The sequence below is a fragment of the Camelus dromedarius genome, chromosome 17 (assembly GCF_036321535.1).
Source record: "Camelus dromedarius isolate mCamDro1 chromosome 17, mCamDro1.pat, whole genome shotgun sequence".
NCBI lineage: Eukaryota > Metazoa > Chordata > Mammalia > Artiodactyla > Camelidae > Camelus > Camelus dromedarius.
In genome coordinates this window covers 32,001,931-32,018,559 of record NC_087452.1, presented here as the reverse complement: position 1 = coordinate 32,018,559, position 16,629 = coordinate 32,001,931, and the positions used below count along the sequence as shown (strand labels likewise).

Sequence of the window (16,629 nt, the reverse complement as noted above, 5' to 3'; positions counted from 1 at the left end):
TGTGAAAGACCTGGCAACTCTCCTGCCCTGGATGGAAGTCCTGGCTGTACACCCCCACGTGTGCATGTACAGACACACATAGGGACACACAGTGCAGGCATAAACACGCACAGACCTACCTGTACGTGCTCGTATGCTCAAAGGCACATATACATATGAAATACACAGATACAGACCTGTGCACGAGTGCAGAAATATACAATACACATGCAAACAGACCCGGTACATCTGGGCACTTGCCCTTTTGTTGGAGGGGTGCCCACAGAGGGGTTGTTCCAGGGTGGTGGAATCCACACTTCCCTCCCCCAGCCCTCCAGGCACCTGGGCTCACTCTTCCCTATTGCCTGTTGCTGGGATCTCCGTGGTGACAAGCTCTGGATGGACGGGAAGTCCATCCCTGCCTTCCTTCCAGCAGGGGGCTGCCAGGCCCTGGGCGATGGCAGGCATGGCCCAGGGAAGCTCGTGCTGGGGAACCAGCCTGTCTGTTCTCCCCCTGCCCGGCCCAGGTGTGCTGGGCAGAGAGGGTAGGACAGGGCCCTGGGGAGCAGGTGGGAGAGAGGGTCACACCCAGGAAAGTCAGAGAACAAGACCTGGCAGGATGGAAGCCAGGGCCTAGAAGATCTGGGAACTCCCCAAGGCCGCATGGAGAAGGCAGAGTGCAGGGAGCCATGCCTCTGTGGGAGCCTCCTGATCAGTTCCTGCTCATTTTTTGAGCACCTGCCCTGGGCGAGGGAGTGTGCCGGGCGGTGAAGTGGGACTTCAGAGGGAAATGAGACAGATTCTTCCCTCTCCCAGCTCCCCACCTAGGAGTGACTGCAGGCCCTGGGCCAACCTCCCCAGGTGGATTCACCATGGCCACTTACCAGCCCACTGGGGCCAGCCACCTTCACCACTGTGCTATGATTTGTCCCTGGCGGACATTACTAGTCAATCACAGCACCTTCTCTTGCTGAACCATCCTCTGGCCTCAAAACCCATCCAAGCAGGCAGGACCAATCGACTGACTTTGGTAGACAAGGGAGATAAAGCCTGTTTGCTGAGACCCCAGTTCATAGCTAGACCAGCCATGGCTTCTCTGTCCCCACCCCCAGCTCATTTCACCCTGACTTTCTTCTGCTTCTTACTTGGTGCCCCAGACACGGTGCCCCTGCCTCTATGCACTTCCTCATTCCACACCCCCACCCTCTGAAATCATCTCCAGCTTCTGAGGGGCCATGGCCTTAGAAAGCCTGCCCTGTTTAACCTCAGCAGAGTCTGCTCTTGCTCCGAGTCCTCCCAGGCAGGGCCCAGCATTTTCCACTCTCTGCCCACTTATGGGCTGCTCAGCCTGCAGGGGTCTGGGGTGGAGCAGGGCTGGGTGTGGAGCCTTCTCTCTCTGCGACTTTTCCTGTGTGAGCCTCCCTTCAACACTGGAGTCCTCCAGGAGGTCGCCCAGAGATTTTGGGCCTCACCCATCCTCCATTCCAAGCCCTCTCCAGTGTGGGGCTCCCCTAAGAGGAGGGGGTCTGCTGGGCTGGTCAGCCTGGGCAAGTGAGCATTTTAAGCCCTGCTCGGGGCTGTCTTGGAACTGATGTCAAGCAGGCCTGGTCCCAACACAAAGGCTGTCCCCTACTTTGCCCTCACCCCGTTGCAGCTTTCACCTCCTCAGGTCTGCGTTGCCCCAGATTCTCCAGTAACGTGAGCAGAGCAGGGCTTGTCTATCCATTCTCCAAACGGGAAAACTGAGGCCTAGGAAGGGAAATGTCTGGCCCAAGGGCTTGGCTCCAACCCCAGCCAGTTACTCACTCACCCACTGGGCCTGGGGTGAGTCACGGTGGCCCAGGTGATGGGAAGGAAACACATAAACACGGGCGAGTGGAAAGGCGGTCGGTGGGGGAGGGGGGATGTGCCTGCCTAGGGCTCCCACACACAGGCCCCTGTGGGCTTACTGGTCAGGAGCACACCTGATCGTCTCAAGTCGTGTTTCCTTCTGGCCCCATGTCCAGGCTTTGCACCAACCCTTGGAGGGCTGTCAACTCACTTGACAGATGGGGAAAATAAGGCCCATGGTTCTAACCCCTGCTGTGGCAAGGGGCTGGGCCCTGGACTAAGACCCACACCCCCAGCCAGCTCTCACTGTGGCTCCAGGCTCCTGCAGAGGAGACCCAAGCACGCTCTTCAGGGGGCCCTTTGCTCTGCCAGTCCTTTCCCATCACTGGGGTGGCAAGGGGCCAACACCGGCAGGGTGAGGGGCAGACTGGGGGCCTGGACAAGCTACTCACCCTGTCAGGAGGGGAGGCTATATCCCGCAGGTGGCGTATGTGCTATCAAATGCTCTTCCCACTTCCATGGCACATGTAGCTGATCCTTCCCGCCACCCAGTTTCAAAATCTGTCCACTGACACAGTCCACATCCTCCTCTTTCACCCCTGGACCATCTCACTAGCCTCCTTGCTGGCCCCCTGCCCCATCCCCACAGTGCATTCCCCACACAGCAGCCAGAGGGGTCGTCCAGGACTCTCTGGCTGCCCTCCAATCTCCCTCGCTACCCCGCTGCCCCTACATCATCCTGCCCACTGTCTCTTCAGGGTCTTTACACTCAGCCCTCCTCAGCCCTCCTTTCCAGCCTCTTTTCTTTGACTGCTTTCTTATTCTTCCCCCTAAATCCACTCATCCTCCAGAGCCAGAGTGGGCACCCGGGAAGGAGCTGAGTCAGAATTGGGATCCTGACTTCCTTCTGGACTCTGTCCTGCCAGTCATGAGCACATGGTCCTGTGATTTCAAATGCTTTCGGCCCTCCCCTGCCATACTAGAGGATTCCAGAAGCTCTCACTTCCATTCCCCACCTGGGCCTCAGCCTGTCCTGCATGACCTGCCCAGAGTCACTCAGTGAGATCACCTGGAGCCAGAAGGCTCCTCACAATGATGGGATGGATCCCTGCTCCTGCAGGGCCTCAATTTCCGTTTCAGAGAGGGCGCTCCCTCCCCCATCTGAGTGTCGCTAGCTCAGCCTCCCTCTGCAGGTTGAACCCAAACTCCCACCTCTTGGTGGACCCAGGGGCCCCTCAGTTCCCAAGCCTGGGTTCCAGGCCTGCCCACTACCCCTCGTGAGCCTGGAAGAGGGGCTGAGCTGGGTCGGGGAGCCCCATCTGCTAACACTGAGGTCATCCCTAGAGGGCCAGGAGGAGCAGCTCAGCAATCCGGAAAAACCTGGCGGCTAGCGCTGATTTCCTTGGGGCTGGGAGGAAGGCAGAGGAGAGAGGAAAAGGACTCAGGTTAGCCTGGGTGGGCCGGTCCCCTGCCCCAAAGTCGTGAGTGAAGGCAAGCCCTTTCCTGTTGCAGGCCCTTCTGCTGTTGGCCAATCTCCCCTCCCTTTAACACTTCAGGGCTTATAGGCAGCACCTCCTGAGCCCACCTGGGGCTCTGAGGGTTAGAAGCCAGGGCTTTGGGGAACAAGGGTCCTCAGGTGTTGGCCTCTGGCCACCATGTCACCCTTGGCTTCCTGCCTGAAGCTTCTGATCCTTCTGAGGCTACTTTGGCCAGGAAGGCCCTGGAGCCCTGGATGGTTTGAGCAGGGGCGGGGGGACGGGAGGGCATCTTGGGCAGGCATTCCCAGCCAGAGCAAAGACAAGGAGCTGGGGTGGAGTCTGGGGTGGTGCCCTGGTCTGTCTTTGCTAAACCAGCTCTGGTTTTTTGATTAGGAGAGCTAGCAGTGGCAGGCTCCTGACAGCAAAGCCAGTCCAACCTTTGAGGTTGGGAGGGTGGGGAGGCTGGGAATTCCCAGGGTACCTGGCGGGCGGATGTGCCAGGGGCCTGGGCTGGGTCAGCTTCTGGTGGGCCAAGGGGCACAGCCTGCTAGGTCTCTGTACCTGCCAGGCCTAACGCCTCATTAGCATCTGCCTGCCGCCAGCCTGGGCCTGTCTGGTCCCCTCCCCATCCGCCCACACAGCCCTGTTTTTCAGGAATCCCTCCTATGAGGCATTGATCGTGACAGTGACAGTGCTCAAGTGACCATGATGAGGCTGGGGACATGGTCTGGGAGCCAGCTGGTCTGGCCCAGGCACAAGGTGGCTGGGTTGAAGCCTCAGTGCTCAGCCCCATCCAGGTTTCATGCCCAGTGCCACCCTACATGGGCTTAGCTGTCCAGCAGCAGCCTGGAGCTGGATGTGCAGCGTTCCCAGGCAGGCAGGCAGCCTTGGAAGCACTAGGAACTCCCCTTCTTGGTTTGGCCCCATGCAGCCCTATTCCTGCCACTGGGGCACATGCCCCAAGACCTGGGAGGCTCCCTCCCTGCAAAGACTACGGTCCCCTGGGAAAGAGAAGGGAGCCAATGAACCCTCAGGGTGGCTTCTAGTGGGGCTCTCTGAGGGCCAGCCCTCTGGCCTGAGCCCTAAGGGCAGCTCTGAAACCAGGGCTGGTGAGGGTGAGTTTGGCCAGAGCTGGAGCCCTCTGTCGAAACCTCCCCAGAACCACCAGGCCAGGCCCAAGAACTCAGGCTGGGGAGTGGCTGGATTCTCCAGGTGGTGAACACTAGTGGGTCATGGAGTCCCCAGGTAGGAGGGAGCTAGAACCCACAGATCTGGGAAGCTGTTGTGGACTTGGGTGGCCCCTGGAGGTGCCCCTGCCTCTCCATCTGTGAAATGGGGCAATACTTTCTGCCTACTCTAGTTCCCTGGGGTGCAGGCAGCCAGGCAGGTTCTGCATTGGAACCATCAGAGGGAAAGGCCTCTTTGGCCCAAGGGGCTGGGCACAGACCCCAACCACCCTCGTGCACTGCGAGCAGCAGTGGCCTTGGCCCGGCACCTGTACCAGACAAGGTCAAGTGCTGACCACCTGCCAGGCCCTGCACTGGACAAAGCAAGACAACCCAGTGTGGCTGTTAGACGACCAAGGAATGAGTGTGCCATGCGTGTTGGGACAAGCAAATGTAAGATGGGAGGATGGAGACTGGGGAGCCTGACCAGGAGGCCTGGTTGTTATCCTGACTCTACCAGCAGCCTCCCCTCTCCAGGCCTATTTCCTCCTCTATATAACGGGGTACAGGATACCATACAAGACTGCTGTGAGGCAGGAGGAAATGTGCCCTGTGAAGGGTCTGGCCCAGGGCTGAGCACATGTCTCCCTCTTATGCCTGGACGGTGGGGAATAGGGCCCTGGGGGCAGGCAGTGAGTCCCTGTGGGAAGGGCTCCGAAAGCGGAGGGATGGGAAGGGGACTGGAAGCAGCTATGCTAGGGAGTGTGGATAGAATGGGCTCTGAGCAGAGAGGCTGGCCCCAACAGGAAGGGAAACAGGGACAGAGGAGACAGAGTAACTTTTCTGAACCTAGAGCCATGACTGCCCTGTCTTGAGGCTGATGTGGGGCATGGATGCTCCCAACATCCCATGGGGCAAGGCCCTACCCACCAGCCTCATGCCTCTGCCTCTGTGCCCACACCTGCCCCCACCCCCAATAAGGAAGGGTAGGGAGGGAATCAGTCACAGCTCAAGCCTGGTCCCACCTCCAAACCTTGGCCACACCAGCCTCCTGCTGCCTCCTGCTGCCTCCTGCTGCCCCCTCCTTAGCTGTCATCACTATTCAATTCCCATCCTTTGCTCAGACCCAGCAGACAACAGCCCCTGCTTTGACCCTCAGGGAGCCTTTCCCATCAGAGGGTTTTGACACGTGCCTCCTGCCCTCTGAGGGCTCTTTCTGTCGAATTACCCAGAGTGGGGTCCATAGAACACTAGGCCCGCCAGGCACACCTCAATAAAGAGCGTCGTGTGGTCAAGTGTCTCCGAAACACTGTCAATTCTGTGGCCCCAGCTGCATAGCTTAGGAGTGTGTTAGAGGCTCTGAAAAGTCCTGCAGGGATGTAGCTGGCTTTTTGTTCATCTGGCATGTCCCAAACTCCAGTGACCACAGCATCAGTTTTTTTGCATAACCTCTACTTCCAGCCCATGGGACTGTGCCCTTCCGGAGAGAAAATGGCTTTATTCATACATGCCCAGTTCAAACCATGCTCCCTTCCCTGGACTTCCCTTCCCATTTTCAGATGAAAAGCTGAGGGTCATCAGGTAGCAGGTCAGAACCCCACACCCTTCCTCTGGTCTTCTCTAGGAGCCCTGAGGTTGGCTTTTCACCAGCAGGTCCAGCTGCCACAGTAGGACCAGAAGCTGCCCTGGCCTGGCTCCTGAGGAGGCTTGGATGATGAAATGGGCACCAGACTGAGATGAGCCGGACGCCTGGCCACACTCCCCCAACCCGCACTGCCCAGCTCTTGGCCATGACCGGCTCCTGTGGTCTCTAGCTCAAGGCTGCACAGAGCCAGACGGGGGCCAGACGGGGAGGCTGTTTCGCCTCAGCGTGGGGGCTGAGGACAGACCCCCTCCCCGAGCCCAGGCCAGAGTTGGGTTACGAGCCCTCAGGGTCTCCTAATGAGTTCCACATTGGAGTCAATGCCTCTGAGAGGAAATGGGAAGGGGCTGGGGAGGGGGAGAGGGGCCCGAGAGGGGATTGGAAACATGTGTTTGGAGGAAGAAAGGGGAGGGGTAGGGAGGGTTAGGGAGGAGGAAGAGGGAGAGGAGCGGAGGACCATCCCTAGAAATCCCAGTGCCCACCCGCTACAAGGGTGGCTGCTAGCCTCCCAGGCCCCTGCAGGAAGCCTCCAGGCCCACAGTGTTGGGGTGCAGCAGTAGGAGAGACCACTTAGGGGGCCCACTCCTCTCCTTTAGGCAGAAAAAACCCCAAATCCCTGGCCTTGTTTGACTGGGATTCTGAGCCATTCGGGGCAGGATAAAAACAGGTGGGTGGGAGGGTCCCTGCGGGCAGGAGGCAGCCCCTCCACAGCCAGCCAGCTGGCCAGCAGCAAGAGGCTCCTTCAGATCCAGCCCAGTGGCCCCTACCACACCAGAGAGCCGTGGGTGCGGTGAAGCCACTGCCCCATTGGCCCTGACCCCCATCTCAGCCCCTCTCAGCTATCAGGCACCCAGACTGGCCTGGTGGCTGGAAGCCTGGTTGGGAGAAGGCTAAGTAGGAGCCACGTCAGCATGTGTGGTGAGGTCTCCAGGGAGACAGACCCATAGCAGTTAGGGAGCAGAGTCTGTGGGCCTCACGGGGTACAACAGATCCCCCTTCCAGGAACACTGTTTGAGCCCCAGGTTTCTAGCCAGCCGACCAAGGCCGAGCCTGGGGTAGGCCTTGTAGCCAGCTGGCTGGCCTGTAGAACTCTGATGATGGGGCCTAGCCCTCCCTAGCCCATGGATCGGAGCCCTGCAGGGACAAAGCCTGTTCTCAGAGCTTTGTGCGGAATGTTTCAGCAAATCTTTCCAGAAGCCTTATGAGACCACTACTGCTGTTACCTCATGTTATGGATGAGGAGGCCAAGGCACAGAAAGGTGAAGTCAGAGCATTCCTGGCAGTAGGAATAGTAGGTGCAAAGGCCCTGTGGCTGGAATGTTCCTGTTGTGTCCAGGGAACACTAAGGAGGCTGGTGTGGCTGGAGGGGAATGAAGGGAGGGTGAAGGGTGGTCAGAGATGGGGGTGGGGGAATGGACAGGATGGAGAAGGGCCTCTTGGCTGTGGTGAACGTTGTGGCTTATACTTGAAGGGGGCTGGGGAACCACTGAAAGGGATTGGGCAGGGATGGCCTAAGCTGTCTTACAGGTTTTCTTTTTTGATTTATTATTTTTTAATCTTATAGCTTAGCCGACTCTGGCTGCTGTTGAGAACAGATGGAGTGGGCCAAAGGCAGAAGCAGACCAGGCAGGAAAGGAGCAGGCACCATCTCAGTGAGTCCTGGCTCCTTGGGGGTCCAGCTTTGGGATGGTCTTAGTGGTGGGCAGGTTGGAAGGGCTCTCACCTGACCTGCCCCAGCCTAAGGCCCCCTTCCCTCACCAGAGAGGCCTTCAGACCTGGAGTTTCTCCAAGCCAGTGGCATTCATCCCACCAGGAGACTTCAGGACATGCCTCATCCTGGGGCCTCACAGATGGCTCTACTCCCAAGCACACCCCAACTCTTAGGGGAACTGGACCCAACCTCAGGACCAGGGCCACCCCAGGAGCAAAGGTCAGCTTCACAATTCCAGCCAAGAGGTCTCATGGCAGCAGCCCTGACCTGGGCCAGCCCAGGCCCCTGTGACAGAGCACCTTCTGTTTTCTGTTAGCAGGCACATGTGAGCTGCTGCCTGGAGGGTCTGGAAGACTAATTACATTGCTTCTCCCGCTCGAAGTTTCCGAGGCTTCTGAGGAGCCAACCCAGGAGCAGCTGTCATGGAGGAAGATTCTGGGGGCTGAGCTGAGGGTGGAGGTCAGGGGGTGTGCTGGCCCTGGGGAACATGGTTGGCCCTCCCATGCCAACCTTGGGCATGAGGGCATGTCCTTGGGGTGACTCTGGCTGGAGTCACAGTTTGAGTGGAGAGGTGGAGAGGCACCATATGAACTTCTAGGGGAGCTGGATGGTTCCAAAGAGACCTGCCAGGTCAAAGCAAGGCCCTGGGCTGAGCCTAATTTGTGGAGGGGAGGGGCAGCGCAGTTATCTAGGAGAGGCCAGCTGAGCAGATGTGCCCTGGGTCAGGCCTGAGACTCAAACGACACGGATTGGGTGAACATGGGGGAAGGCCATGGCTCCAAAGTCAGTCTCCCTTCCAAAGCTGAGTCTGGGTGCCCAGCTGGGGAAGGATGGAGATGGACAGGGGCTGACGTCAGTATGCGTGGCTGAGCGACACTGCCGGCACCAGCCTGGGTCCTGCGGGCAGGCCTCTCTCTGCCCACTGGGCACCCACGACAGATGCCTAAGTCCCGCTTTCGGGAACACACACTTGTGCCTGAAACAGCAGCTCAAGGGCTGAGAAAGGGAAGCTGCAGGAGAGTATGACTTCCTCTCTTGCCTGAGTTCCTTGTCCAGCAGCGCTCAGCTTCCTCATGGGTGGTAGGAGAGGGTGCGTGGGGGCCGGGGTTCCTGCCACAAGCTGCAGGCCCGGGCAGATGGGGCTCGAGGTGGCCTCACCTGAAGTGAAAGCACTCCTGGGGCCTTGCTCTATAAATAGGTTCTTGGGAGAGTGTTTCCACACAGCGGCTCTCAGCTGGAGGAGGGGCTGGCACTGAAAGCATCCTAATGGCTTTGCCCCAGGCTCTCTGGGCTGGCTCCAGCCTCATCTGGAGCATGGCTGGGAGAGCCCCACGTCCTGGGTCTCTTGAAAGACTTCTCCAGAGCGGCCAAGCAAGGGAACCCAGGGTGCCAGGGCAGCCAGCTGGGGTGCGCTGGAGCCCACCCAGCAACAGAACAAGGCTGCGTCAGGCGGCGATGCTCGCAGGAAGTGGAGTGATGTCCCGGGGGCCGGTGCCGCCAGCTGGCCACTGCTGCTTTGGCAAGGTGGTTCCCTCCTCAGCAGCCTGGGGCAGGCTAGGGTGGAGGGGGGGTGCTTGGAGAGAACCCCTTGGGGGGATTTTTGTCCCCCTTAAATGGCCACACCCCAATTAAGGCTGGAGCCATCAGGGGCCCATCTTGAGCAAACCGTTTAGGAAGATGAGGCTATTGACAGGGAGCCGGGACGGCAGGCCAGTGTGACTCACTGTGCTCTCGCTTGCTCAGCGGGCTGGGTTTCCGGGATTCCCGGCAATCACAAACACCCACCCCAAAGCCTGTGCTGGCCCTCCAGAGTAGCGGCCTCGGCCTCGGCCTCTGTGATGGCTGAAGAGGTGGCCTTGGAGTGCTTGCCTCCTTGGGTGGGGAAGGGCTGCCTGCCATCCCAACTTCCTCTTCACCACTGGATCAAGAGACCGTAAGTCTGGCTACTGAGAATTTCAGAGCCAGAAGGACCCTAGGACCATCAAACCCCATTTCTATGGACACACAGGCCAAGTTCTAGGGAAAGGGTAAAACCTGCCAGAAGACTCCCTCCAGTCACACAGTGACCGCACGCTTGTTCTGAGCGCCTCATGTGCCCAGCAAGACAGGTACTAGCTTACAAACGGTCTCCACAAGGTTACTGAACACGTTCAAGGTCATAGAGCTAACAGGGGACAGATTTAGACTCCGGCTGTGGGTCAGGGGCCCGTCTCCTCTGATCTGCCCTCTCGCCAGCCTGCTCTCACGTATCTGGCCACCACGGAGATCAGAGGACAGAGACACAAGGACAGTGCCGGGTGGGAGGATAACAGAGTTTCCAGGACAGGAAGACAGGCCTGCAGGGAGCTAGCAACACAGCCTGTCCAGTGCTCCTGGGAGTGGTGACCCAGGAATAAAGGGCAGCACGCTTGCCACGGGCAGGGGTTGGACTCAGCTGCTTCTTGCTGGCTTTGTCATCCAGCCCACCTGACCTGCCTCCCTTGGTTTCTCTGGCAGGAAGTGCAGATTCATCCCCGGAACCCCAAGAATCTGGTGAAGGGTAGGTGGGGGATCATGATTTAAATCACAGATAACTGTTCTTTTATTTCACGTTAGGAAAATTAGGGCATGAAGGGGTGGGGTAGGAATTGCCCTGAGATGCTCTTCCTAACAAAAAACTCCTAACCTAACCTCCTCTTTCTAGGAAGGAAGGAAGGAAGGAAGGAAGAAAAATAAAGATGCCTGCAATTTGGTTTTCTGGGAGCTCAGTTACCAAAATCCAAAATTAGGAGAGATGACGGCCGAGCTAAGGCATCTACATTTCCAGAGGGCTGGCAGCCCCAGTGGGGGACTGGTAAGAGCCCAGCCCCAGGGGAGCCGTGGGGAGGGCTAGCAGGGAGTGTCATTTTGGGAAGCACCGCAACAAAGGACCTCTGTTGTTGCCCTCAACCTGGCCAAGCCACCTCAAGGACCCGAGGCCCCATACTCCTCCTCGTCTCGTGCAGGCCCTGTAGCCAGTCCTGCCTGCCACCAGCCCCAGAAGTGTCGCCCAGCTCAGGGTCCTGCAGCACCTTCCCAGGGGAAAGGGGTTGGAAATGAGGCTGGAGAGACAGAGCTCAGAGAGAGCAGAGCACCCCAGGGTCCCCTGTCCCCCTGCCCCCAGCAGCAACCTGGCCCCTAGATTCTCAGAGCAGTGAGGTCCTGGGTCGGGCCCCACATGAGCAAGAAAAGGAACTCTCTGGGGAAGAATTGGCTCAAATGAGAGCCCGAGTCGAGTCCCCCACAGCTCTGACCTCGGTGTGGTCACACACACTGGCTTGGACGAGGCAGCTCTATGCTGTTTTAAAGACAAATGCAGCTCTCCAAGAACCATCCTTTGCCCCAGTTGCAGGTCTGGCTGGTGGCTCTGTCGAGGCCGGAGTGTGATGTGCAGGCCATTCTAACAAAGCCCTCCCAGACAGCCCGCGCCCAGAGCCCGCCTCCACCTGGGGGGCCCAGGTCAGACGTCCTAGGACACGCTGATCCTGCACTGTGGGGGGGGCCCTTTCCAGACTGTTTACACCTAGTAGCCACGGTGGGGCTTCCAGACCATTTCCCAAATCCCTAGCAGACCCTCAAATCCACATTTTCTCCCACACAGAAAGGCAGATTTCAGAGAGAAATTCAAGGCGAGATCCTTGTATACACTGAAGATGGCAACGACGGCAGCCCTTGCCAGGCCTGTGAGCAGAGCTGCCACCCGGTGCCCTGGAGATGCTGCTCCTGCCCTGCTGTCCCCAGCAAGGGGCACCATCTGGGTCTTTGGAGAGGATCTCGCCCTGGGCTGGAGCCCCACCACCTGGGAGCCCCAGCTCTGCTGGCCACAGCACGACAGCTGAGGGCTCAGCAGTGGTAGGACAGCGAGCGTGGGCCGGGATGACGAGCCCGACCCACAGGCACTGGACCCTCTGCGCAAGCTGACTTAGGGTTGCCCAGACTCCCCATAGAAGCCTCCCATGGGAGCCCATGACTTCCCAAGGCAGTTGGGGGGTCTTAACCTGTCAATTTAGACCAGCAGGCCTGCTGGGCTCTTCTACACACCAGCAGGGCCACGTGGGAGGACTGTAGCAGGTCCTGGGGGCCTCCAGAACGTCCTGAGCCAGCAGCGTCTTCCCCACCTACAGCAGGCCCCGTCGGCCTAGAGGGACTGGTGGGGCCCGGGAGCGACGGGCCTCTGTTAAGCACCTACTGCAGAACCGACCTCATCACCACCTGGTGCGGGTGGTTACCACCACCACCTAATATAAGCACCTGAGGCTTACAGAGCTCATGTCACCATGTTGAGGTCACACAGATTGACCAAAGGCAGAGCCTGAGGCCTGACCCCAGATTGCAGCTCCCTCTCTGCCCAGTGGGAAGAGGCAGCTTCCCCGGGTTCGGGTTCGGGTTCGTTCATCAGGACTCAACACAGGCTGCCTCTTGTCAGTCCAAGCCCTTAGGCATCCAGGCTCTGCTCCTACCTGGAAACTGCAGAGTCTGGGAAGCTCATCAGCTGCCTGGTACTGACAGCTCCAGGGAAGATCTAACAGTGCCTTCCCCTAGCCCCCAGGGCAGGGCAGGTGTGTTGCAGGATAAATACATCCTTGGCTGGCCACGCCCCCAGAAGCACAAAGCTGAAGGCACAGACTGCACTCAGACATATAAGAAACACTTGCCTGGCTTTCCTGCAAGGATGCACGAGAAGGAGCCTATGGAATCCTCACAAGCAAGTAGAAAGGCAGGTGCCTGAGACCTCCAGGTCCCAGGTGAAGCAGCCAGCAGCCAGGCCAGCCAGAGGGAGGGCATATGTGCAGGGGCTCTGGCTGTCTTGCTTCCCAAGGCTCTGAACAGCTGTAAACAGGGTGTGCTGGGCTTCAGAGGTCATCCCAATAGAGGCCCTCCCAAGACGCCATTTTTATTCTCCCTTCATGGGCCCTGGGGATGGGGGTGGGCGCTGATTAGGTCTCACTCAGAACAAGCCATTTCTACGACAAGCTCAATAAAGTGTATTTTTTAATGTTCAGATTCCTTTGCCCTCACACATGCAGAGGGGGAAGCCACCAGGACCCAGTGGACATGTGTGGGACAGAAATCAAGGCCACTACAAAGCCACCCCCTCCCCACCAGAGTGCTTGTTCCTGGATAAAACAGACTCAGGTGGGCCTATGCTGGGCCTTTTGTCATATTTAGAGGAAACTGCGGGCTTATCCAACCAACGAGTAGTCCATTTCTACGCTGAGATGGGAAAAGCCTGTCACGTGGCAGAAAGGGTGACAAGCCCCAGTAAGATAAATGAAAAGCAAGGTGGCTTGAAGCCACCTCCTCCGGCGGAGAGCTGCCATCTGAGGGCTCCTTAGGACTCCAAGGCCACAGACATTTTCAAGTGGTTCCTTCACATTAAACTAAATGTGGTCCATGGTGCAGATGTGGGCCCCGCCTATAGGGGCCCCCCACTGCCAGGTGGAGAGTATCCAGGTGTGGACAGCAGGTGAAGAGCAAAAGAGCACCACCCCTGGGGCTCCGGACGGATGTGATCCCCAGAGCCGAAGCCCCTTTATTTATTCACCCACGTCCCACAGTACAAATCCCCGGCCTGCCACCCCGCAAATCGACCGAGCTCTTGATTCTTGCTCCCCTGATCACGGTGTTGTTCTCTGCATGATTAGCTGCTGGTTCTCCAGACACTGCTTCAGCTTGTCTTCTGTCAGTGTCAACCGCTGTTCCAGGATGGAGACTGTCTGCAAAACAAATGGTCAGCCCCAGAGGATGGAGGGGCCACTAGGCTGCCTTGGGGATCCCCTCAACCAGTCCTGCTCAGCTGCCTCGGTCCGCCAAACAAAGACAAGCTCTTCCTACCCAGGGATCCTGCCTGGCGCCTTGTCTCTGGGCTTCCTGTCCACCCCTGCTGGTTCCGGACGGTTGTTCTCTGATGTTGGTGAGCAGGGGAAGGACACAGGGAGGAAGAGTAGGCAGCAGGCCCCACGGCCCTTGGTCATTCCCCAAGACAACCAAAGGCCAGGCACCCCCAACCCTGGTGGTCTGGCGTTTAGACTGGGCTTCCAGAGCAGAACCACTTTCTCGGTTGGGCCACACTCTGTCCATAACCAATTGGAGACCATCTACCATCTCTGTTCCAAAGGTGAGAAAATTACCAACAAATGAAGACGCCCCCACCTTGGGTCCTGCCCATGCCTCGGGCCCTTGCTCGCTACACCCGGAGGGCTTCCCAGGCTGGGAGGTGATTCCCCCGAGCCCAGGGGGGCCTCTTCCTGTCCGAGTCCACTGAGGACCATTGCAAGGATGATGTGCTGTCTGGGGGTTAGGCCCGAACTCCCTGTTTCTGAGCCGTTTTTCCTCTCTAATGGGAATGATGTCAAGCTCACAGTGGTCCTGGAGACTGCAAGCATGGTGCCCAGCATGTGTTGGCCTGACCCACGCTGGCCACTGTGCCAATGCTTGTCATCATGTTGGCTTCCAGAGGCCGAGTCTTTGCTCCCTGGCCTCTCTCGTACACCCAGTCTGAAGGCTGGCCTGCAGACCTGGCCGTCTGGCCCGTCCAATGCTCTCACCCCTGGTGCTGCATGTGATTCGTGGGCCAGGACCAGTCTCACAGACATGGCTTCCAGACAAGGCTGCAAAAACCTGCGCCCCTCCTCTGGCTTTGGAGACAGAGTGTTGGCAGAGGGGCAGTGGTGTCCAGGAGCCCATGTGCTCCCCAGAGAGGGGCTAGCTGACTGCCCTCAAGTACTCCCCCCAAAAGCCCACCTCATTAGTCAATGCCCACTCCAGCACTCGCTCAGCCTGATGCACGCTGGGCATCAAGTCCCTGCTTGTCACTCCCCTCGTCCAGGGTTGGTTGGGTGCCTGTGCACGCCAGGCCCTGGGCAAGTCCACTGTGAATGGGGCAGGCTCGGTTCCTGTGCCGTGGAGCCTGCAGGCATCAGAAACAGGTCAGGTTCAGAAACAAAACTTTCTATTAATTTCACCCATTTGTCTGTGGGCTCCCCCAGGAGGTTCTGCCACCTTCCCTGAGGCTCCATAGAGGCTCTGGGCCTTGGTCCAGTGGAAAGGAAAGTTTCCTGTCATACGTTTAATAAAACATTGAAACATTTTGGGAGGGAGTTTCCCCTCTGAGGCCGCTATAAATTCTCTCAGCATACCGCATGGATGTCACTGTTCACGGAGGCCACCGTTCACAGAGGCTGCTCCTCCTGGGGGCAGGCCCCTTCTAAAGAGCTGGCCCAGCAGCAAGGGCTCCATGCCCTGGGGTATGGGACAGAGCCTGAAAAGTTGCTGCCTGTGGAGCATGAACTGAACTCTGAGAGGCAGAGCTGAGCTGGAAGAGACCGTCACGCTTCCCCTGTGCTGGCCGGCCAGCCGTGGAGGGGGTCTGCGTCTCGTAAAAGTGGTGGCGGAAACAGCCCCCGGCTGGCCCAGAGCAGCATTCCTGGAAGTTTCCACTGGCTGCTGTGAAACTCACACTGAGCCAAGCTCCAAAATCATTTTTCATCCAGACTTTTTCCGATGGCTCCAGACTCCAGGCCCCAGTAGGGGAGCCAGCCAGCTTTTCCTCTTCTGCTCAACCCCCAGCACTGCCCCCAGCACACACACACACTTCACAGGGACGAAATTTCCAAATGTCGAGGCAGTGGGTGCTGGGCCAACATCAATACCAGGGGTGTCACGCATTTCATGAGGCCTCCGCTTAGTTCCACAGGGGACCCAGATTTCAGCTTGGTAGAAATACGGTTATTAAGTCTGATGTTAAATTTCTTTGAACAGAAAAGTATCATCTACTTCCCCTCCTGCCCGCTGAATGGAGGGTGCTGGCCCAGTTATGGGTCCTTCCTTTGGGAGCTTTGAAGGGATGCTTCATAGCACGTTAAAGACAAACAGGCTGAAAAAATGTCCACCCCCTCTTAAACCTGCAGCTCCTCCCTCCCCTGCCGCTCTCTGGCTTCTCCCCTTCCCAGGCAAGCTTCTGGAAGAGTCACATCATCTCCGTGTTTGATCTCCGCTCCCCCTATTCCCTCTGCCTCCAGCTACTCTGAGAAGATGCTGGGTGGCAGCCATCATCCAAGGATTAAGTCTACCCGGCTCTTCCCAGTGACATCTGATCCCACCAAATCCCCTCTGAGCTGGAAGGATGGGCCAGGGAGAGGAGGGCACTTTGGATTTCTGTACTTTAGAACACCGACTGGTAGTCTCTGTTTCACAAATTTGTCTGAATAATCCTACTCCAATAAAGCATGGGCCCTCATTTTCATAGAAAATGGTTATCGCTCCTGAGAAAGTGAAACCTAGAAAGCCTGACCTCTGATTTGCTGACATGCCTTCCCTCCACCAAGGAAAGGGCTTCCCCAGTGATGGAAAGGCTCCTATCAGAGCAGCCAAGTAGCAGTGGTCAGCCTGAGTACACTCAGGGCTGGCGGTGCAGACAGTGAGAGGGTAGCGCATCCCTAGCAAGGATGGGTTCCCGGCCACCTCTGCCATGTGAACTTTCCCTGTTGGTTCAGAGCAATATCCCCACACCAAATGTCAGGGGCACAGCAAGCCTCCGCGAGTATGTGCTGTCCCAATGTTCAGAGAGTGGAGCAGAGCCCACAGTCCTTCCCCGCCAGGCCCGGTGCCACACCAAGCAGGCTGCTCGCAGCTGCCCCGACCTCGTGCTCCAGGTCCAGCCCTGGGAATTTTCCTGCCACACTGTGTCCCGCTCCCCAGGCCCAGAGACAAGGCCCACCTGCCTTGGAGGGTGAGGAGAGGCACTGGAAAGGCAAACACCTCTGCAGTCCTTCTGAGTCTACTCTCCTAAGGGCGAATGAGATC

At 58.1% G+C, this 16,629-nt stretch overlaps 1 protein-coding gene across 2 annotated transcripts in view; it reads right to left on the bottom strand.

Annotated features, from left to right (window-relative positions):
- Nucleotides 1-12,799: 12,799 nt before the first annotated feature.
- The window catches only part of POC1A (POC1 centriolar protein A), a 67,027-nt gene continuing 63,197 nt past the window's right edge, over nt 12,800-16,629 (bottom strand). For both annotated transcript variants that reach the window (XM_010985393.3, XM_031470463.2), the window contains exon 11: nt 12,800-13,541. In XM_010985393.3, coding sequence (XP_010983695.2) covers nt 13,443-13,541 — 99 coding nt within the window. In that variant the 3' untranslated portion in view covers nt 12,800-13,442. The remainder of the gene's footprint in view (nt 13,542-16,629) is intronic.